Source organism: Ylistrum balloti, unplaced genomic scaffold, assembly GCF_031769215.1.
Source record: "Ylistrum balloti isolate Yb309-2 unplaced genomic scaffold, AGI_CSIRO_Ybal_v1 Utg370526, whole genome shotgun sequence".
Lineage (NCBI taxonomy): Eukaryota > Metazoa > Mollusca > Bivalvia > Pectinida > Pectinidae > Ylistrum > Ylistrum balloti.
Window position 1 is genome coordinate 1,023 of NW_026782336.1, and position 25,460 is coordinate 26,482.

General features: G+C 35.2%; 1 protein-coding gene and 1 pseudogene across 1 annotated transcript; both read right to left on the bottom strand.

Moving 5' to 3' along the window:
• Positions 1–365: 365 nt before the first annotated feature.
• Positions 366–7,138, bottom strand: LOC132555914 (cell surface hyaluronidase-like; the record flags this gene model as incomplete). The annotated part of the gene is made up of 14 exons (XM_060220292.1): positions 7,004–7,138; positions 6,578–6,797; positions 5,928–6,100; positions 5,105–5,249; positions 4,462–4,641; positions 3,897–4,121; positions 3,475–3,579; positions 2,446–2,618; positions 2,005–2,077; positions 1,701–1,837; positions 1,336–1,466; positions 1,020–1,089; positions 763–894; positions 366–498 (listed from the first exon to the last, which is right to left on the bottom strand). Coding segments are annotated over exons 1-14 (2,032 nt in total), but the record flags the coding sequence as incomplete, so codon positions are not given.
• Positions 7,139–14,234: 7,096 nt separating this feature from the next.
• On the bottom strand, positions 14,235–24,796 carry LOC132555917 (uncharacterized; annotated as a pseudogene).
• Positions 24,797–25,460: the final 664 nt, after the last annotated feature.

Genomic DNA, 25,460 nt, shown 5'->3' on the forward strand with positions numbered 1-25,460 from the left:
TAAACTTTTGTTTAATTACCTTTCCATTGAAGGCATTGACTCACATATAATTCTGATGAAAGCCAGATAAATATTATAACCCTTTACTCGTGACCGCCCACAGATATCACTTAAGTCTTAATTCTTAAATAATGTTGATGACATGTTTTCTTAAATTTGTAATTGCATTTTCACCTGTAACACAACTAGTATAGTCACATTTTAATCAGTTTCTAATTCGACAGCGCAGTTGAGACTACTCAAACATTTTGAAACGTTTCGATATATAATTGCTAATAAGGAGATCATTGATATATAATAATAGTTCAATTAGCAACTTCAAAGTTGATGCTCTCATTAAACACCGTCTATTCATAAATACATACCAGTGAGTCTTTCGATAATTACATGTTTGTCGGCAGATTTATCATCGAACGGATTTTCCCTTGGATGGTAAAAATTGTCTGCAATGATTTGGCCAGTATTTTCGTCCAGTCGGTCATCCACAAAAAGTCCAATCTTGAAATTTTCAGTTAGTGAGACATTAAATAAAAATATATATAAATAAATTTTACATTGATAAAAGGAAAAGTTTAAGTTCTAAAATGTATAAGATAGAGTCAAACAACTACGTATGAATGGGTTGGGCTCTAAAATTCAATCATATTACTATATATATACATTAGACATGGCAACCAGACTAATCCTTTCAATATTTGAAACGTAATTTCTTTTCTTAAATCATTATACATGTTTGAAATGTAAGTACATCAAAAATGTTACCTTATTTGAATGAGCGACATTGTTATAGAACTCCATAATGGCTGTATGACGGGCCTCATTCCTTTGCATGAAACCTTTGGTAGCGGACCCAGCGAGTGGGATATCTGGGTAGATAAACCAATATCCCTTGGCCTATGATGATAAAATGGTTATTCACAAAAAAATTAACTTCTAGAAGTGTTAAAGAACATGTGCGATTACATTGTTGAAAAGGACAGTAACATGCGATATCCTCATTAATGCGAAAACTGATATACCTTACTTCCGGCGGCGACATTGTTCCTTACTACTGTATTGGGATTCGTGATCCAAAACGTGGTTGCTTGGCTGATGGAATAGAAAATAGATTCTTAGATCCTATGGTATCTTTATTTATTTGTGTTTACATCAATTTTTTACTCTACTCAACAATGTTTTGATTGTTTTTCAAATACAGCAAGTTCTCAGATATTTTCATGAGTACGAAGCTTCGCTTAAATATTTTACGTGATAATGAAATAGATAAATGCCCCACATTTTCTCTGGAAGGCAACCTACAAAATCACTGACGAATACCGACAAAATTATATTAACCTATCAGAAGGTATAAGCTTGCCGGTCCTGGTGCTGGCCCCGAGATTGCCATCAAACACGGTCCTCTTCTCCCCACCATCCTCAAGGAAAAAGCAATGACCGAGAGATTCGTATCCGACATTGTCCATAACCTAAAAGATATATTGTTTTGATATCTCTCATCTCTCTTCCCTAGTTCTTTTCTTTTTTCCTAAAACTTAACATCAAATACATTTAGAATTATTATTTCTATTATGTTTCTGTGTTGCACAAACACCTTTTAAGCTTTATAAGACAGATTTGTTGTTATAATGCATTTTAAATCTCGAAATTTTGTGTTTACTTCTATATCCATGTCCAAAGAACGTTTCTCCAATAGTTCTTACCGTGACACCGTGTGTTCCATGGATTGTTATACATCTCGCGAAGGTGTGATGGATAGAGTTTTCCCGCAAGTAGGGAGGATTGGGATAGTGTGAACCATCCACGTCCTCACACATGTGAAAATGAATGGGATAGTGACCTGAATTCAAAAGCATTTCTAACCTATAACATCTAATTTTGACAATTACATAATCAAAATAAAATTTATTACACTTGTAATATTCCAAAGTCAAAAATTTTCTTAACGATTACACCCAAAATTTTATCAAATTTTGCATTATTGTCAAAAAAGTCAATGATATATACCTAGGTCTGTCTGTTTGCCTAGGTGGTAAAATTCTGCTCCTTCAATATGTACGTCCTTAAATCCTATAACGGCCTGTAAAATACGATGGTATGGATGAGAAATTTGTATGATGATAACAATATTGGCATGATCGAAGTTCAATTTCAAATCGATGAAACAAGGAAAATATAAGAACATACCTTAAACTTTTGTATAAATACATTTGAAAAAACGTACAGTGATCATAAGACCATGTATTCCAGAACGGTAAGCATCCTCTTCTTTATTGAGGGCTTTTGTAAATCTTGATCATTCCAAAAAAAAAAAATTAAGTATCACATTCAAAATGTTTATAATGGAAAATATTTTTCTACAAAAAGCATTTATCATTCAACAGAACGAAAAGTAATTAGTTACGCAACACTTCTAAAAAGGCGAGCGACACAGATGATGATGCCTACCTTTACGTGACCACCAAATGTATCGTAGGCGTAGTCGTTGCAGTTACCGTTTACAGAAGGGCAAAATGCGTTCATAACGCCTTCTATAACGATATTTCGAGACAGTAGGGCCACTTCGCCTCTCATATCAACGTTATATTCAACTTCACCGTAGTGCATGAATTGTGGAAGGACTGTGGAAGAACAATATGTTTTACCCGATTATTTACATCTAAAACCTTATACAGGCTCACAATATAAGGAGATGATAGATGGAATGAAAGAGGGAACTGAAGTAAAATAATTGTTTTGGTTGAGAAAATGTGAGATAAAATAATGATTTTAGGGACATACAGAGATAAGTAACATTTGATAAAAATTTAAGACAACATGACGTGTGATCGATTAGCAAAAAATAAAATGGCAAGTACAAGTTACAATGTCAGATGTTGCTTATTCTCCATGGATATCCAAGTGTTTCTTGATGTTTTAAATACAACATACAAAGTTCGCTAATGTCAATACTCATTTATCGTGGCATCACTTTGGACCGTATGACACGCGATTCTGGTATCACATTGAAAGTATTATACGAATTGGAATTCAGTATAGTATTAATGATTGTAAAAGACCATAAATTTAGAGCTCCTTTTAATACATTTTAGACAGCGTTATAATATGGATCAAACTGCATCATACATCTGGGAATTATTCTAGGACCCGTCAGTGATGGAAAGGGTTTAATTTTTTTTCAAATCTGAGAGATAACTGAAGATGATGAGAACAGATGAATAAAACAAAATTGGATTAACTTCGTTTTTTTTCATATACATATCGGATAATTTCAGAAAAACGTAATGTAAAACATTTTTATTACTTTCTTAATATATGATCTGACTGATAAAACATGACTGTTGACCTGAATGGGTTAAGTCACGCAAAACCAAGAAAAGATATCCATTATACAAAGCAACACTTAAATCAAGTCTTTCACTACCATTTTATATCGTCACATATAATGGGTAGACGCAAAGCAAACTGTACACTTACACGACACCTTAACTTGCGTACTGGTGCAAGTTGTACATTTGACAATGGTGGCCACCTCAGCTTTTTCCATATCATAATCAGTTGAGGTCAGCAACAAGCGGTCACCTGTGAATGCCGTTAGGAAAATATAATTCACTGTTTTTTTTATTTTGAAACTTTATTTATTTGAGAGGCATGTTTTTTTTTATTATTATATTAATTACGTCTAAAGCCCCTTATCAAAGCGTGCGAGGAGCATAACTGTGGTAGGAAACCAGAAAATCCAAGGAAAAACCCCACATGATCGGTCATTTATTCCGTTATCTCTTCGCGTCTGTTCGGGGAATCGAACCCCGAATTTTTAGTAGACAAATCTTATTTTTGTATACCGATAACTTAGTACACAACGTGTTAAGATATACGTGTGATCATGTGACCGGTACCTTCATCCCAGGAGCTGACATCATCAATCAAGTCCAAAATGATAGCGGCATTTGATTTTCTCACGACCTTAAACTCAACTCTGTGATTTTCCCAGAATTTGATTTGTTTTGATGTAGTTTTGCTTATTGCTACCATCACGAGATCGTTAACGTCCACCCTGGCCTCAGCTCTTTGGTGGTAGTGTTGAACAGGGCTCAACGTCTCCATTGTTTTTGAGGCATCCCCTTCAATGTATGAAAAGTGTAAAATGACAAAAAAGTTTATGGCCTTTCTTTTTTAGATATATTTTTTGCCAATGTGAGATATTCGGCGTGATACCATAATGTTTTAAACCAGGTTTTGAAATAAATATAAAAAGTTCATGTAACAGGACATTAAAATATAAGCTCAAATATGGAATCATCGAGTTGATCATTCACACAAATTCCCAAGGGGAGTTCTACAACATTTATATATGCTTAATCGAAATCATTATTGCTTGTCTTCTCTTCCATATGTAGCTAAAGGACGTCACTATGTTACATCCAGATTCCTGTCCAATGATCAAAGTTATCTTTAATTTACCTTTAACAGTAGCAAGAGCGTAAGCGTCGAATCTTCCAATACGTCTTATTTGACCTTGACCTTGCGAAATACCAGCAACTGTCTCAATAGCGTCGAAGACAGCAGAGAAGTCTACCTGATTTTGGTCCGATAACATAGTGTACTGGACCCCAATCAGGACAACTTTGCCATCGGGGATACCTGCAATGAGTAAAACAAAATAAAGGTGAAAGAAACCTGTTTTATTTCGTTCTATTTTACTACATTAACACTTGCATTCTGTTTGCAAGTAAACGAAGTACAGAAATGTCGTGAAAAATCTATAGAAAAAAATCCATTCAAAAACGTTTTAATATAGAATAGACGTATCATTGAAATCCAGTTTAAAATACAAACTGTATCACCTTCTGAACGTCAAATATAATTAATATTACTCGAATAAATAGATTCGAGCAATGTGTTTGCTCGCACTTGTAAAGAGAAAACATTTCCACTCTTTAATCACATTCGATTATCCAATCGATTGTAGGTTTGAATTACCATGCTTTTGTTCCTGTCACCGTTCAAGTTACAAACAGTTGTTGAAATAACACAAATTCATACCACCAATAATATCGACTTAAAATATGATGTCTCACCTTAAGTTTTATAAAGACCAACTTACCAGACAGGTGGGAGACGATATCGCCAACAGCCAAATCCGCAGCTGCTTTTGATACTCCACTAGTGGAAAACATCTTAAAACTGTTGAGTCCGCCATTAGAATTAAACGTGTAAATGGCCATTCCTTCTTGATGGTGTCCTATTGGCTTTGAAAATAAATTCCAGAAACTTATTATCAATGCCAACAACCAATCAAAACACAAATGGTAACGTATAACTGTATTTAATATCTGATACGACAACGCCGTAACAAATATTTTTGATTTGTTACAAGCTAGCAGGTTATACTGACTTCTTATTAAAACCTTTCCTTGTTTAAATGCAAGCAATTTTATGTGTGCTGTTGACATGAAATTCTAAAAAAGGACGATAATTCTTTAATTAAGGGGTTATGCGCCCTGACATTGGTACACTGTGCATCGTCTTAGAATGATCAATATACACAACAAGTTTCATTATCCTAACTTAAATGCAACCAATGAATCCGAACATGAAATTATAACAAAGGGCAGTAACTCTGTAATTTTTGAGGTCGAGGACCCTGAATTGTGACTGCACATCGCCTTAAACAAAGGGTAATAACTTTGTAATTGAGGGGTCAAGGACCTTTAATTTAATACACAACACATTGTCTTACTATGATCAATGCATACACTAAGTTTCTTAATCCTTGCTTATCTGTAGGCAAAGTTATGATCCGGACGGACGAACGGACATGCCGATGACTGTATGTTCTCTAGAAAATATCGAATGAGCATCAAAAAATAAAACGCTCTCAAGTAAGATGATTATATACTGAAGGAAAAGGATATTAAAATACTCACTTGGTCAGAGGTCGAGGAAAAGACCAGTCCATTGGTCTTCTGTAGTCGAGGAACCGTACGAGTTAACTTGGTCCACGACAGCTTCTTCTTCCCGTGGATTTCCAGCGTTCCCCCGTTGTCCACTCCCACGAATTTTTGACCAAACTTCGGTACCGTATACTCTTGACGATCACCTGGAATACTTTAGTTCATGAATTTGGTTCACACAAATATACATACATCTGCTTTCAAGATCTCTACAGTCAACCTATAGATTTTACTTAATACAATTAGTCTTTTTTACACATGTATATTATGTCAGATATATAAATCCATCGTATATGTTATTAGAAACTGCACCCCATACACACACTGAGGTAACAGAGCATATACATGTGTTTATCTCTTCGTTTCGTCACCTAATCTACAGTGCACTGTTAATTTTGACTTGTGATAATTACAATCCAGATACACGTGCATGTGTAGGTTAATAATACAGTTTAGCACATTTTATAAACTTTTCATCATGGTAATTATATCACATGACAAAACGAATAAATAAACACCTGTGTGTGTTCTGTTTTGAAAAAATATCTGCCATAAGAGAACGGTTTCAAATTGAAATGAAATATGTGTTTGGCTCTTGCAGTTATCTGTCTGAATTTACTTGCCTGTCAAAGAAATCCGAGCATTTGCCTGGAATGGACAGGTCTCAGAACCAATGTGGAGTGCTCCTTTTAAGTGGATGAAGTTTGTAATCAACTGGAAATCTCCCCCCGGACTCCACACGAGTTTGGCGTTTGTTTCAACCGTTACTCCAAAAAATGCGGGAGGTGACATGTCCAAGAGTACATCGCCAGTTATACTGACGTTAGCCCCAGCTTCTGGAAGCTTTCAAAAGTGAAACAAAATTTCAGAATATTTTGTAACATATTACATTGACATATACTCAAAAGATTCACCGTGTTAAATTTGAAAACTAATTATAGTTGTAGGTTGTTTCATGTTTATTTGTTTAAAAACCAATATTAGGAACTTTTCGTGTATCCTGGTTAATATCTTAAGATACATTCCTTTAAAAATTTAGATATATTTACCTTATTGTTAGGCCAGGTAGATACATCACTCCATCGCGATAGAGTAACGTCATCATGTGGACACGTGATTGCTGACGTCACAAAGCATAAAATGCCAAGCGCTAAATGCAACTGTCGTTGCAATAATGTTATCATGATTTCAACACGTTATATCATGCGATACACCGCTGAATCCTACAAAAGTAGATTAATGAACTTTAACTTGTACATTTTTTTTAATAACTTAAAATGTAAGAAAGACTTAGCAGGTTTTAATCTTTTAAACGTAAAAATGAAGTCTACGAAGGCAATGTACAGAAATTAATAAATTCTGACGAGCTTGAGCTCACTGAAATTACAGTTATACAATAGCAATAAAACACTGAATCCGCTAAAAGTAGATACTGTATGATCTCCAGGCATACGTTCAGGTTCGGTAAATACTCTCTCATGTCAAACTAAACCGAATTCCCTGTGTAAGCAATAATGACAAGGTATCTACATCAGCAAATTGCTTGATTAAACTATCGAAACAAAATCTTCTGTCGCCAACCTTTTACCTTAAACGTTTCAACCGCACTTATGATTGGCTGGTAGCGTTTATAGGTGCTTGTGTACTAGATCCGGAACAAGGGTCATTTGACCATGAAATGTTGTGGGCGGATGGTCAGTAAGTTCGATTGTAAATAAAGTTTAATAGTTCTAAACTTCGGGTTTGGAGTGAGTATACAGTTGTAAATGACATGTACAAAATGCATTGGAAATTTGCATCATTTTCGAAACAAACCAATACAACCAATTCTGATCACCATATGAATATACCTGTATATTAATTGTTAGAATTTATTTAATTAGTCATTACATATTGAAGTAAGGTGTTTCCAATTCCGAAGATTCAATATCGTTTGTATGTGTTTGATAAAGGTAAAGTAATTAATATAGACTCTAAGTTTTTTCTCATCTCATATGTAGTTTATCTGTGTGATATGTTTTTTAATATAAAATAAGATATTGTTTTTAAACACCTATATTGCAAAAACTCTATAGTGTAACTTTGAAATAGCAGAATTATGAAAACTATCACCAAGGATGAATTTCAAACTTATTATTGGAATTAAAACCATTTCATCAGCTATGGCAAATACATGAAATTTACAAATAGTTTAATCGGCTCGAAGGTAAATGTTTATTTAATGCAAATTAAGTCTCAAAATACCATTTATTAAGATAAATGCAGATGTATGATGCAAGGAGTATTAAATTTTTTCCCTTTATTACTACATTAACTAATGAATTGTTGTCACTGATAGTGATATCTATATTTTTCAGTTAATTAAAATCATATATGCTAACAACAAAATCAGATGTATGATGCTTGAAGTATATAGGATTTTCCCTTTAATTACTATATTAACAAACTATTTTTCTTTCAGTTTATTAAATCCTATATGTTAACAACAGGTTCAATCAAACACATGACATGAAACATAACTCTTCCTTTTGAAACTAAACAAAGTGCAATTCACGCGGAATCAATTTTACGTCAGTAATTATTAACACACACAGAGGAATGAAAGTAGAAGTAAAGGGCAGAAAGTCAAGCAACGAGGAACAATAATATATCCCATAATGGAATAAAAACTGTATAATATTAAAAGAGTTATATCCATTTTTGTTGGTAGTTAAATGTTCAAGGTTGGTACTTACCTGCCCTTCAACGGTAATTGTAAGAATGGAACGAAATCGAATATACGAGGAATACGTGGGTCACCGAGTTGCTTGATCAAATTGAATTGAAATCTGTTGTCTCCTGTTCTTTTTAAAACGTTTAAAACGCACCAGTGAGCAGATACGTGATTCCATTTGGACATGTTTACTGCGTCCAGTACGAGGGTTATTTGGGCGTTAAATAATGTCTGCCTGAAGTAACAATATCACACTGACCATGTCTGATACATTGCACAGGTTTTTTAAAGTCTTATATATGATCGTTAATTTGTTGATATTCATTTGCCAATGAATTAATATATGTTCAAATATAAAATAAATTTATGATGTAAGTTTCTGTTTATGGATGATGTTATAGTTGTAAATGATGCCGCTCATCAAACGTATCACATTACGTACATTGGTCATTAATAAAATGTGGTAAAATTATTAATTTTTAATCTCACTTGATTAATATGTATCAGTATGACTTCCGGACATGTCTTTTGCGTTGGCTATGTATCTAACAGTCATTCTCATGAATGGCAATGTATTTTTGAAATGTTCTTATCAACAGACATTTACAGGTGTATATTTTTGTCAAAAGTAGAATTATATCTCTCAAATATCTTATATGATTCTTTTCCTAATACAAAGTATTCGTAGAAAAAATGAACTCGACTATCAATTTGAAGTTTAGATATATCTACAGATGACGCCTGGTTGTTTCTACAGTATTGTGTTATATTCCACTATTATACACGGACCAGTGAACAGCGTGATTACAATGATACAGTGACGGTAGGTGGCAACGTCCAAAACAAAATATTTTGACATACAACAAGACTATGCCTACGACAGTTATTCTGCCTGGAGATTAGGCGTTCAAAACTTTATCCTTTTCAATACACATTATTACATTCCATGTATACAAAAAGAACTAGGCTTGCTTGATACCGAATGAAACCCTAACATATGATGAAATATTTCCAAAGAAGAAATCTTGGCTTATCATGCTTCAGTATTCAATCATTTAGATTGCCGATTATTGATACGTGTAATGTAGGACAAGCGGTCGAGTAGGGTGTTTGGGATTGAAGACAACAAACGGTTTTACATGAAACGATTTACTACATAAATTATGTACAGATACATATAAATTTCACATTAAGACACATTCACACTCACTCCAACACAAAAGTTCAAAGTTCATAGTTCGTTATCCACACGACACGACAGTCACAAGTTTCCCACACGACAAACATCACTAAGGTCAACACCAGAACCGCAATCCAGGCACACGGACAAGCGTTCCGCAAGAATGTCCGGTACAGCAATATCAACATATCAACAATATATTTCATACATACCATAACATATTCGTACACGACAATAAACATCTAAACACGAAAAACAACATATGAAAAAACATATTGAGTACATGCGAGCGTGAAAACATCCCCGGGTTCCGGAAAAAAAAATCACGGAGCATGAAGTCACTATATCCTGCTCAAGTAATCCGCTCCCACATTATCCACACCTTTGACGGCACGAACTTTGAACCAATATGGCTGGAGTAGTAGTGCCCACCTCATAAGTCTCGCATTGGCTGCCATAGACTTGTCCTGGTAGGACAATGGCTGGTGATCAGTCCCGAGGAGAAATTCTCATCCGTAAATGTACGATTCGAACTTCTGTATTCCCTATACAATCCCAAGACACTCCTTCTCAATGACTGCGTAGTTCTGTTCTCGGGGAAGAAGTTTCCGGCTGGTGTACGCAATTGGCCACTTCTGACCGTCTTCCTCCTGTAATAATATGGCTCCAAACCCGGTGTCGGGCGCATCAGTTCTCAAGATAAAGTCCTGCTGCAAATCTGGCAGTTTCAAAACTGGTTTTTGTTGTAAGCACGCTCATGACTGTCCAGCCATTCTTATTTGTTTGGTGAACCCTTCTTTGTAAGGTCTGTAAGCGGCACTGCAATAGCGGCAAAGTTGGGGATGAACCGGCGATAGAAACCTGTCAACCCAAGGAATGAACGGACTTGTTTCTTTGTCTCCGGTCTTTGGGCGATTGCCTCTACTTTGTCGTCCTCCATTGAAGTCTCCTCGCTCCCACAATGCGTCCCAAACACGAAAGACTTCCAAATCAATAGAACACTTGGTCGGTCTCGCTGTAAGTCCAGCGTTCGTCAAACGTGACAATAGCTCGCTCAAAACTTCCAGGTGTTCCCCCTAGGTATCCGTGCATATGATGATATCATCAATGAAGTCGTCTAGATGTTCCATTCCACGAAGAAGTTTCCTCATTAAACGACTAAATGTTGCCGGGCGTTGACGAGTCCAAAGGGCATCACACGGAACTGGAATAACCCTTGGGGTGTCGTGAAAGCCGTCCTTTTCTTCGCTTCATCGGCCAGCGGAACTTGCCAATAAGCTTTACTGAGGTCCAATTTCGAGAAGTATTTGGCGTTCCCAAGACGCGCAAAAATGTCCTCTGTGTTAGGCATTGGTTCCGCATCAAATATGTTGACACGATTGAGTCCCTGAAAATCGATACAGAACCTGTTCGATCCGTCCTTCTTCTTTACCATCACTACTGGTGATGAATAAGGTGAAGTTGAAGGCTCTATGACATTCATTACTAGCATCTTTCCAACTCCTTCGTTGATGACCTCCTTTGTAGTGTAGGATAAACGATAGGAGGTCACGTGATGGTGTAATGGACACACATACTTGAAAGAGCTCCCAGGTGAGGTGGGGTATTATTGTAATATTTAAGCAGAGTATTGACATGAAATCTACCAACAGTTGTCCTTAAGCATTGTCATTGTTGTGCTTGATGAACTTTTTCAACTATAATACGTGTATTTCTGCGTAATAGTGATTTACACTGTTCAACCTCCCTGGTTGTACACGTGAACTGTGTTACCTGTGGAACACGTACATTTCTATACACGCCTATACTGCATGCCTAGTGTATACCATTTAGTATCGTATGGCCGGCAAATTTTCAACGCCATCTACAATTTCCAAACGCAAAATTGAGGAAAGTGTAAGCCCCGACTCATTAGTAGCAGGTGCCCCAGTGTCGAGTCGTAGGAGATCGTCCCTACCCGATTTGCCCAGCATGACCTCTACAATTACTAATGAGAGTGATCCTATCAACCTAACTGAACTTATACATGCCTCGGTCACGTCACCTACATTTATAAGCGCGCTCGTCCCGAGCCTGGCTACTGCTCTTGGACCAGCTATCAGCCAACAAATTTCTTCTGCCATGGCCCCTTATACTGAACAAATCAAAACTCTAACTGATCAACTGAATACGGTGACCCAATGTAATCGCCAACTTACAAACAAAGTTCAGCAGTTGGAAACCACAGTTAAGCATCTGGAGTCCTCTTTAGAGGATCTTGAGCAGTATGGGCGCCGTACCAGCCTCCGGTTTCATGGCGTACCCTTACGGGAAAATGAAAAACAAACCACCGATGCGAAGGTCGTTGAGATTTGTAAACGTATTGATGTAAATATCTCTACCGATGACATCAACAGGTCTCACGTGATTGGTGACATACGTAATGGAAAGTCTCAAATCATATGTAGATTGCGCAACTGGAAAATCAAGAACAGCATATACCAGTCGCGTCTCAAATTAAAGAATCTCCAATCCGACCAGTTTCGTGTTTTTATAACTGAAGACCTGACATCATTCCGACAAAAGATCATCGCGGGTTTGTCAAAAGCCAAAAGAGAGAAGAAAATCCACTCATTTTGGACGAACGACGGTCGAGTATTCTACAGGGCTACATACAATTCCGCGAAAATCCAAGTGAAGCAGTACGAGGATATATCTCACTTGACTTCCTCTAGTTGAGCCAATTCATATACTAGTACATTGTACCTGACATCACGTGTCTATCATCATGTGGACATTCTATTGTGTTAATAAGTAACAATGTCTTCTGGAAATAAGGCTAACCTTGATTATACATCACTTTGAAAAAATTGAAAGGAAAAACGAGTACACATACCTATACTGAATATATTCATGCAATTAATGCCCATTATGCCATTATGCGTATATATCTATTTGTATTTACAAGTACCAAACTTGGTCTTCTGGTGACAAGTTTAACTTTATATGCGTACATTACTCTCATGCTTTTTTTTTTTTTTTTTTTTTTTGAGTTATTACACTTTTGTACAAGTGCGCTTACGAATGCATACGTAATACAAATATATACTAAATATATACTTACCATCTGTGTTCATTCGGCGTACTTTACTCACATGTTAAAAATAATCAAAAAAGTTTTTTTTTTTTTTTTTTTTTTTAATCATGAATACGGAGTGATATTTTTGTACATGAGCGCTTACGAGCGCATACAATATACTATACATATACTGAATATATAAATACCATCTGTCTTCATTCTGCGTACATTTATCACACGATAAGAAAAATCCAAATGCTTTTTTTGAATCATGAATATGGAGTTATTACATTTTTGTACATGTGCGCTTACGAATGCATACATTATACTATATTCATACTGAATATATACATACCATCTGTGTTCATTTAGCGTACATTCCTCACATGATTAAAAAAAAAAAAAAATTTTTTTTTTTTTTTTTCCCCTTTTGAATCATGGCTATGGAGTTATTTTTTCGTTCATGTGCGCTTACGAATCCATACATTATACTGTATATATACTTACCATCTGTGTTCATTTTGCGTACATTCCTCACATGTTAAAAAAATCAATTGTTTATAGTGTGGTATTATTAATACGAACTTATATTTATACATGTGTGATATTCATCGGATGGATATATACTTTGCGCATATGCGTTTTTCTAATGTAACCCATGTATATAGTTTTGCCTTTAGTATTATCAACTATTCCTTACGGATATCCAGTATATAAACATACAATTTTGTTATATGTCTTTACATACGTTAATATACCCAATACCTACCCCTCATTCCTCGGTATTCGACATGATACTTATCTGTTTCATTGTTATACCTTCCCTTTGCTGTCTACTATACTATAGCTTCATCTTTCCAATGGCGCATTGTCATCCTTCCTCTCCACAGTTATTCTCTTTTCTCGATTCCTCCCCAACCTTAGGATATGTCTGTGCACCCCTTTTTTCGTTGGTAGTCCTCCACCTATTTCTATTTTTTGTCAACTTCCAACCTCCATGACAGGTAACGACGTGTGTGCATGGAGGGCTGCCATAGGTTGTTTTTATAGTAAATTATCGTGTATTTCAATCACCTTTGTTCTTAAAGTTAAAAATTGTTTATTTTTATTTCTAGCATTGCTCTCCAATCTAAATTGCCTCCATCGGATCTATCTTTTGCTTTTGCAGTTGTCCCATTGCATCCACAATCCTTATAATTCAGCTTTAATTGTTTTATTGATAGCGGGCGATATTCATCCAAACCCCGGACCTAGTTCTAATAGTAGTTCATCTATCAGTGCTCTTAGTATATTACACCTAAACATTCGTAGCTTACGTAACAAATTAAATTATATGTCCTCACTAGTAGACGATGTTGATATTTTAGCCATTACTGAAACACATCTCGACAACTCTGTACCAAACTCCGACATCATAATTGATGGTTTCTCTGAACCATTCCGGAAAGATAGGAATATGTTTGGTGGTGGAGTTGCCATGTATTTTTCTGAATCCCTTATCGCCAAGCGTAGAACTGATCTTGAATTTGGAAACTCTGAAATGATATGGTCACAAGTCAAACTCCAAAATTTTCTTTATTTAATATGTAATATTTACAGACCTCCCTCATCCAACGCCAATGTCTTATGGCAGCATCTTCGACATTCAGTTGATATAGCACTCGAAGAAACACCAAACGTAATAATTACAGGTGATTTAAATATCGATTTTTTGAAAAATGATAGAGTTGATCTAAGTAATATTCTTTCCCAATATAATCTAACAAATGTTATTACCGAACCAACCAGACGTACTGATACTTCTTCTACACTCCTTGACCCCATTATTGTTAGTGATACTGTAGATGTAGTTTTCTCTGATGTGATCGAAATTGAGCGAGCAATTAGTGACCATGATGCTGCTTTCGTCGTCATTAATATTCCTGTAACAATTAAACACAACTTCAGAAGAAAAGTATGGCTGTACAATCAATCCAATGTGGACGAACTTAAAAATATGATCAATAGTATTCCGTGGCTAGAAAATTTCACCCATATGTTAAACGTTAACGAAATGTGTAATTATTTCACCGAGAAATTCTTAAATGCTGTAAATACGTGTATACCCTCGAGAGAAGTATTAGTGCGTGATGGTGACAAGCCCTGGATGAATGGTCTGCTAAGACGTAATATCAGAAAAAGGGATAGACTTAAAAGAATAATGTTTAATAATAGTACTGAGCGTAATAAAAATAATTATAAGTACATGAGAAACAGAGTAAACAATATGATTAAAAGAGCCAAGGAATTATTTTATGAAAATGTAAATACGGTGATTGACAAAAGTAATAGCAATCCCAAAACGTATTGGAAACTTCTACGAAGTATTCTTAAGGGCAAAACAAATACTGAAATTTCCCCCCTACTAGACTCTTTTACAAACGAAATTTTATATGACAATGACAGTAAATGTGAATTGTTGAATAACTATTTTAGTTCTGTATGTAATCTATCAGAAAATGACATAGACAAAGATTTACCTTTTTTTGAACGGCGCACCAACTCCGTTTTATCTGAAATCCATATAGCTCCTGGTGAAGTTGAAGATATTATAAATATTCTTAATTTAAATAAAGCAACAGGTCATGATGGTATAAGTCATAAAATGCTCAAACTTGTAGCCAATGAAGTTTCTGTACCACTGTCTATTATATTTAATCGATCACTATCTTCCTCTGTATTTCCTGATTTGTGGAAAATTGCCCACGTAATGCCCGTATTTAAAGCCAACGATCCAAGTGTCACTTCTAATTATAGACCAATTTCACTCATAAGTTGTATAGGTAAACTGTTTGAACGTGTGATATATAAGCACATCTACAATTTTTTGATTGAAAATGATCTTATTTACAAGTATCAGTCAGGATTCCTACCTAATCATTCCACAACTCATCAACTAATTGAGTTATATCACTCTATAATTACCTCCTTAGAAAAATTTGAACATTCTATTTTAATTTTTTGTGACTTTTCCAAGGCGTTTGACAGAGTCTGGCACAAAGGCCTTATATTTAAACTAAACAACTACGGTATTTCTGGATCACTTCTCCGATGGATAACCAGCTATTTGTCTAACAGAAAGCAGGCCGTCTTTATTAAGGATTCATTATCCTCGTTCAAGACTATTAATGCTGGCGTCCCTCAAGGTTCTGTACTAGGCCCTCTCTTCTTCTTAATATATATAAACGATATTTCACATAATCTTTCTTCTTTATCTAGACTTTTTGCTGATGACACTTCCCTCTCATATTCATCACAAGACTTAATCTATATTGAAAATGTAGCCAAATCTGATTTGAGGAAACTTGAAATTTGGTCCAATGATTGGCTTATGTCCTTCAACCCTAAAAAAACTGAAGCAATGATTATCTCTAATCGGCAACTTCCTTTTATCCCATCCCTTACCTTTGATAACACCCCAATTCAAATTACAAATCAACACAAACACCTCGGAGTTATTCTTTCTAACGATGGTAAATGGAATGCCCATATTCAGTATATTCTAAGCAAAGTAACCAAATATGTAGCAACCCTCCGAAAGCTTAAACTTATTTTAAATAGAAATAATTTGGAAAAGTTGTATCTTACCTATATCCGTCCCTTACTTGAATATTCATGTGAGCTATGGGACAACTGCGGTGTAGTAAATTCTTTAATTCTGGAAAATATCCAACTAGAAGCTGCAAGAATAGTCACAGGGCTGCCCATATACACAAAAATAGATTTTTTATATCAAGAAACTGGATGGGTTCCTCTTTCCATAAGACGAGAAGCTCGAAAACTTGCTCTATTTTTCACTATTATTAATAACACAGCACCGAATTTTCTAATAGACTTATTGCCAAATACTGTAGGAAATGCTACTCCTTATAATCTACGTAACAACCATTTACTCAGAGAACAGCCTCTTCGTTTACAACTATCACAACTTTCTTTTTTTCCTTCTACATCAAAACTTTGGAACGATTTAAATGTTACTATCAGAAATTCTCCATCCCTTAACTCATTCAAGAATAATGTTAAAAAATCCATACTAATAGATACTAATATCTGTAAAACTTTTGTAAATCATGGTCCTAGGAAACTAAGTATTCTTCATTGTAGACTCAGAAATCGAGCAAGTCCCCTAAATTATGACCTTTTTAGAGCCAATTTACTAGCTAGTGCTGAGTGCCGTTGTGGGCATCCCTGTGAAGATTCCTATCACTTCTTTCTAATCTGTCCTGTTTATGCCAATCTGCGTCGATCTCTATTAACAGAACTAGCATGGTTTGAAGGTAATATTACAATAGATCTTCTATGCAAAGGTGACCCGAATATATCTGATGTTAACAATGCAAAAATTGCAAAGGCTTCACAGCATTTCCTCAACAGGTCGGGTAGGTTCGACTGATATATAATTATACTTCTATATACAAAATAAGGAGTTTCTCTCTCTCTCCCTCCCCCTCTTTCCCGTCTCTCCCCCACCTCTCTCCCTCTACCTCTCGCCTCTCTCTCTCCCTCTCTCTCATTATCAATATTATAACTTAAGTGGCTATTCAATTAGTTTTTTTCATCTCTTGTGTATGATACGCATTCATTTATATATGCCACCATGTGACTTGTTTTTGTACTATATTGTATATATATTGTTGGGAGAAGTCGTCTATAAGTTGGCAAAACTTACTGACCAATCCCTTTGACTTTTCTTTGTCAATAAAATATGTTTAAACTAAGCTGACCACTTCCTTCAGTCTTTCTTCCTTTCGCGGCAAAATACAGCTTATATTTCAAGACACTGACCATATATTCTCTATAGTATTACTATAACAAAATTAAAGTTTGTCAGAAAGTAATGAAATTGCCACCAAAAGAACATTTACATGACACTACTTTGGTAAAGCTACATGTTAAGTATGACACAGACTTTGCTAACCTATCAATTAAAAGTCTTTGTTTATATATGAACAATAACATCTCGAAATGCTGACAATTATTTTTGTTTTAAATCTGTAAATGAACGTGTTTATTCGGAAATTGTTCCATCGAATTCGTCAAACAAAAACTTCATGTGTTTTCTTTGCTAATACTGAGAGAATACTTAAAATTGATAAATCAATGACCCCTTTATTATTTCACATTTTTGCTGATCAGTGGGATGAGTACCTGGATTGTTGGCATGGACTCGGAGGATGACATAACCACCATCTGGAACGGTAACTGTGTCTTTATCAGCAGGAGACGTCAAGTTTCTGATCAGCTTTCCTTCATTGTCCAGACGTTTCACCTCCTCAAGGGTCGTAGACTTGCTGAGCTGGAAAATGCATAATTTACAACATAAACATTGTTGATGTAAAATGATAAATACTTAAGAAATGAAAAAATATAATGATGCGTCAGATTTTCATTTACAACCAAAAGTTACGTATCACCTCCTCAAGGGTCGTACACTTGCTGAGCCGGAAAGTGCATAATTTACAATATAAACATTGTTGATGTAAAATGATAAATACTTAAGAAATGAAAAAATATAATGATGCGTCAGATTTTCATTTACAACCAAAATTACGAAACCTTGCTGACTAAAAATTTCACTAAATGTTATTAATTTTCCTTAATATAAACAAAACAGAAAGGATATTGATTTAAAATGTAATTAGATAGTGGTTTAGATTGTGTTTATTAGCTAATAATTTTGTAAAACATCCTTTATTGTTAAGTGGTTCACTTTGAACATAGACATTATTCTGTGATACAGGTAAAGAGATACACGTGTGTTTACATTTTATACTGTGTTGATATACACACCCTGTCCATGCCTATCACCCTAAACTTATGACCGTAAAGATGCATTGGATGATTGGCATCCCAGATCTTTCCTTCATCGATAACTATAAACTCTACAGTGTCATCCAGGTCCACCTTTAGTGTGTGAATACATTTACAAAATTCCTCGGAGCAATTCCTTTTCACAGTGTCAGCATTACAGAACATCTCCTACAGACAGAGTAAACAACTTTTTTACTATATGTTTACTAATGTTCACGGGTCAATAGGTTATTTAAAACATCTTAACACAATAACGATCACACCTTGACAATTGAGTCCTTCCAGGTCTTAATGCGAATTTAACTATCATAAACCTACATACCTGGTCATGCATTCGTACAGAGTTAACCAAATAATTTTGTCACCTTTGTCATGGTAATGATAACATATTAAGTGCGATTAGGTTTCCTCCGTTTAGAATAAAATCAGTGACTTTATTGTTGTGAAAAACATAGCTAAAACGAAAACACTGTTGAATGTAAGAGTAAACCGAATTTGAACGAATAAAATTTCAACAAGTTTCATGTACTTCATATTAGGTGGAAGGTAAATTGAAACGATTTCGCACTGGCTATTCTATATACAACCTCATTTATATAAATAAATTGCATGGCTAACTTTTTATTGAAGAGTCGCTCATTTGTGTGCCTAGTACAATTTTTGAGACTGGTAGATGGTTGGCTTTACTGATGAACTCAACTTTCCGAGCCTGCATGCCAATACCAGCAATGACGAGTTCAGCTGTATGATGCAGATTAAGTTGCTATTTGCTAACATATAATCCATTCTAAATTTCTGTTGAAAGATGTTGTATATTTATGAATCTTTTGTATAAACTTTAACGACAATGTCATTGATTAAACCAACAAGAATATATATCTATATGGTTTTTTCCGAAGAAAAGGATATAATTAATCGTGAAAAGATACTTAGTATCCCGATAATGATATTAAGAAAATGTATACCTCATTTAATATTACATTTTACAATCAGGATTATTGTGATGTATCAAATGATAATTCCAATATTAACATTCTCTCTCACCCCTCCGTACTCATCGTATGTCGTAGAATTTCGATAAAGAATTACGAAGAATATAAATAAATTGATAAATGATTAGACAAAAATAAATAGAAAAATATATATAACCCTAGCGTCAGAGTTGGTAACTGCGTACTTGTGGTATGTCATGGAATTGTGTCAGAGGAGGGGAAGGTGGCAGGGTATTGCTGATATGATTTATCTGCGGTGGCAATAAGTGGTAGTATGCCTCCACGACAGTGGAAGGGGAAACATATTCAGGCCCAGTTGTCGATGTTGTTAAAGTCCATTGTGAGGTAGAACTTCTTGTCTGGTGTTTCCTGAAGTGCTTTGTTTGAAGGACGCATATTGTCAAGATGCGTTACTGGTACCAGCATATCTGTTGCTTTTTTATTCCATGGATTGAGTTTCTGAAAATAGGACAGACCATTCACAAATTTAAGAACAATACTACTGACATATTCTTAAGTTAATTAACCTAATTTGTATATATATAAATATAGCAATATGCGAGATTCCAAAGCTCTTACTATCTGATGTAATTTTTTCGTAATAATGATAACTTGTTATTGAAGTAAGACAAGGGGGGAAAAGTAAAGGAAGAGAAGCAGGTGCTTTTGTCTAGTATCCAATGTGATTGTTGATAATAAAAGAATTTGAAAAAAAGCTTGATTCTAACTGTCCATGGCAGGAAATAATCTTTATAAATAAGATATATTTTCCTTATCATTAGTTGTTTAATGGACATGATTTCACCTTTCCTTCTCGGTCTCCAAACTGGTGTCCTATTGGACGAGTCGGAAACTCTTCGACTGCACCACTGTAACGGAGGATAGCTTGTTGGTAGGCACTTTTTGCAATACAACCAGCTTGTCCCCGCGCCCTGACCCAATAATTGTCCATAGGCTGATCGGCTAGAATGACCACATCAAAACGCTCACCGGCGAAAATATTTATGCTTTCAACGTCGATAGGTTGGAATGGATTACCGTCACTGCTGATAACGCGAAGTGTATGGTTGTCAACGGATAACTGTATTGGACAGTTAAATATACCATTGCTTATTATCCGGAACCTGTAGCGCCGCCCGTGCTCAACATTAAACACTTCATATGGTGTTGTGATGTTCTCACTTCGTTCACTGTTGTAGAAAACACGATGAGCTCCTCTTCCTTAATAGAATAATTAATAAAGACGAAATATTAATATATATTCATGTACTCTTTCGATATTGAAAATAGCAATATGAACGTAACTATTATGGTCGATAAAAGAAAGGATTTATTACGCTCCTATCTCTACCTATGTGAAATACGTATATCTCATGTGAACACCCACTTTGCCATACTGATGTCACAATGACATGAGAAGTCACATTATGACGTCAAAAATCATAATCCTGTCCTATTATTGCTTGCTTGGTTATGACGATTTGTCATCTCCATCTCATAAACAAAATAAGTCATTACACAAGTTCCTGTGTGTGTGTGTTTTTTTCTAATATGGCTTTACCTTATATGTATGTAAGAGAAAGCATACTATATCCAGCACAGCAGTTGTTTAGAAAACATTGTTTATTTTTTTCAAATTATCAAATATTTGTGTAAGAGATGGGAGAAAAACAGTCAACCATATATTGATATGTGGGATGTTGGATAATCTACCTTTGGGTATAGAATTTGGATTCATAACCGAGGCAAAGCCTTAGCATAGAAAGACGAAATAGCTGTATGATGAAGTTTAACTCATTGTTTAGTTTCACCGTATCTAACTCCAACTGCATTAAAATGTACCATTTACTTGTGTGTCTTTTATACACTCTTGGTAGACCCTGCTGGTAGACATTTAGTCCCGAGGTTTGCCAAATCCTGCATGCCATGTTTGAATTAATTCGAATAGTGGCACGGTAAAAAATATACACGTACTTTACGTTGTTCTAATACATGATAATTATGAAATTTATTGAATAATGGGGCTTTGGGTTTTCCTCAATTTTCTCATTGGCTTTGAAATTTAGGCCCTTAACATCACTGACCAGTCCTAGACGGATGAAACAACTGTATGATAGCTTCACTCAGTGTTTGGCTCTACTCTGTCTATCTCTAAATTTGCATAAGTAAGTTCCATTCACTTGTGTGTCGTTTGAACAATGTTCGAGTAGAATATCCATTATTCCACAATAATGGACCAACATAATCATGTTTTATTCTATTGATCTCCAATACACGCCATGTAAGCACCCGAAATTGTCAAATACATCAAACATTAATTTCCTAACTAGTGAATAATATTATATTGAACATTGAAACACCTTTTCCATGTTCTCTCATTTTGTGGTTGTGCTTTTGCATATTTGCCTATGGACTTAAGAGTGATATTATATATATACACACACACATATATATATACGCTAAATCGAATAAGGTATTAATATTTTATCATTACATGTTTCAATTCGATTACACACAAGATTTCAAAATAATGCATCATTATACATTAACATATTTAGAACACCTTCATTTTTTAATGTTCATGAGTAGAAAATGCAAATTATAATGCAAATTTTTGGATTAATGACTTCTATTAGGAAAATAAAATGGTAACAATATTTTGAGATATTTTAAAGGCAATTGAATGAAGTAATAACTGGAATAACCATTAATGAGAATTGACGCCGGCTTTTTGTCACCGTGAGCTTGATGATGGTTGGCAAAACGATCTAGAGTTAATTCCATCAACCAATCGTTGACGAGCATGGTATGTTCGGGTAAGTCTTAGTCATAGACACCGTGATGGAACTCGCGTTCTGAAGCTTGTCGAACAACATCAGAGCGATGTTGTCCTGAATGTCCGTGCCAAAAGTGGGTTCCAGGACCGCTAACTGTAAATCTGTAGAATGAAATACAATTCAGCTATAAATTTGATCGTTGCATAACTTTTAACTTAAGTTTGTGAACGATTACAATTTATTGAAAAATGTCACGAAAACATATCGCCATGTTCAATAACATAATGATTTTTTTAAAATTCCAATTTTTTCCATAATCTTCAAAACTAAAATGAAAAAAAAACTATGGGAACACATTAACAAAACGGAGACTTCTGAAAAAACACTAGGAAAATAAGACCAGGTATTCTTAAAGAGTTAGCGTCTTCTACTTTATCGACACCTGCCATCTATAAAACTTGGTAGATCCAAGAAAATGATATCGCATTCTCAGATAGAACATGGTATACATCAACGGAACCAACAGTCAAACTATCGATGCATATAATGGAGAAAACAGTACCTACTATTTACAGCTAACCTACCGATACTGATATACGAGATTGGTACCTCGTAAATGGTACCTTATGGATGATTGCCTTACCGATATTGAAATGTAGCGAAGTCGTGTATGGGGCACTGGGTAAGCATACCAACCCCGTCCATGTGAGGGCTGCCTCGCGGTAGGATACCGTGTCAATGAATTGACATACCCATTCCATTCATTTTGTTATGAACATTAACCATTACAGTGTCTCCCTCACAAACCTTCAACATAACATGAACTTTATAGTGAGTCTGTTAAATATGATGATTTCTAGATAAATAAATTGACATAAAGGGACTAAGTTGATAGACAGTCATACGTAAAGACAATCTGATCGAGTTCTAGGTCGATACGACAAATATGGGGACTAAGTTGATAGACAGCCATACGTAAAGACAATTTGATCGAGTTCTAGGTCGATACGACAGCAGCACGGAAACATATTGGCACAAATCAATAAAACATTTGTACCAGAAATTTAAACAATCAATTCCTATTCCTAATTTCAATAAATATTACTTGCAAAAGGAAGAGTGTATTTTTGTATCACTTCATTACACTTGAATGTTTTGTATAACAAATTTCTGAAAGGGCTGACAGTGTTTTTAATCTTTCTAATATTTTATACGTAAAGACAATCTGATCGACCTCAACGAAAATATTTTTTTCAATAAAAATTGTACCAGAAGTTTAAACAATCAATTCCTATTCCTAATTTCAATAAATATTACTTGCTTAAGGAAGGGTTTATTTTTTGTATCACTTCAACAGAATGTTTTTATAACAAATTTCTGCAGAACTGACATAGTTTTTTTTAATATTTCTGATATTTTTTAATCACCACACCTCAGCTATGTTATATATATATATATTTAGATTCTATCATTTGACAACGGATGAAGTGATACAATTGTAGTAAAAATCCTTAAAGCAAATATACAACCAAACGGATACACTGCCTTACATGTATGGCTGGTCCCGGCAACATCCTGTTGACGACAAGGATTGCCCGGGAATTACCGTCGGCTGGGATACACCCGGGTCTGTAACAGTCCGTGATGTTGTGAGGACAGTCACGGCACGCCTTGGTCAGAGTGTAGAATGTTTCGGCTTGGAAATCATATTCACAGGCCATTGGAGAGTTAACTTCACAGGTTCTGATGCAGGGGTGGTCCCGATAATCTAACAGAAACCGATTCGAAAGCATTCATTTCTGACAAACAAGCGAATGATTCATATAACGTTACATCTGGTATTATGTCATAGAAATCAATATTTTTCAACGTCTTAAACAAAATGGTTCCTCTAATGAAACCTTTTTTTCACATATAGTATGACACTGATATAATTTATTTACAAAGCATCGTTTTGAATCATTAGCAAGTAGTTCTATTGACTTCATTCATATCTGATATATATTTACATTAAATTCAATCTTGCTTTTTCGAAGATTGTTTATCTGTGGTTTAGTTGTTGATAGGGGAATGGTATACTTATAAAATACATATGAAAACAACGACGTGACAATGGAATAAATGGAATCTGTCAGCTTCGCTTCTGCACCGTCATAACAAAAACTTATGCAATAGATGTTATTGCACTGTTAATAGGGTAATTTATGATCGACGGAATACCGATATCAGTGCGTAACAGATGATGGAAGTTTGACTCACGTTTCATCGACATCATGCCTTCTGAGACACTGGTATGGAAGGTAACCGCCAGTATCATAATCGTCAAGGAAAGCATGGTCTTGTAGTCTATAGAAAATGGACTAAGAATTAATTACGCCTTATTGTATAAGAAAAGTTTTACGTAGGAATAGGTTCAGATTTTTTTTCAATAACTTAATTATCTAATTGGATAGTTTGACGGCAAAGTGGTTACACAATCGCCTTTCAACTAGAAGTTCTGATCTCCGCACGAACGTGGTCACCTGCCCGACCACGTGGATCTTTCCTGGTCACTCCAGTTTCCTCTCACAGGCTTCTCGTGCTCTTACGTCCGTGCTAACAGGAGTAATTGACATAAGTAGTATGACGTTGCGCAAGTGTTGTAAAAAATGAAGTTTAACTTAACTATCCTTGATACTAACATCAAGGATTTAGGATTGGGTTATAGAAAACCATTTTTATCTTAACTGATACAAAGATACAAAAAACATGATTAAATATCTTTTGGCCAATTCTACATCCTCCCAATGTTGTATGGACTGCTAATGTTTCATCCGTAATTGTCAATTATACGTACCTTGCCCACCGGTAGATATGCTGGGTGTCAATATTTATTATCTGTGTTTAGAAATGAAGGTACGAGAGATTTAAGGGCACACATGAGGTACCAAAAGAAA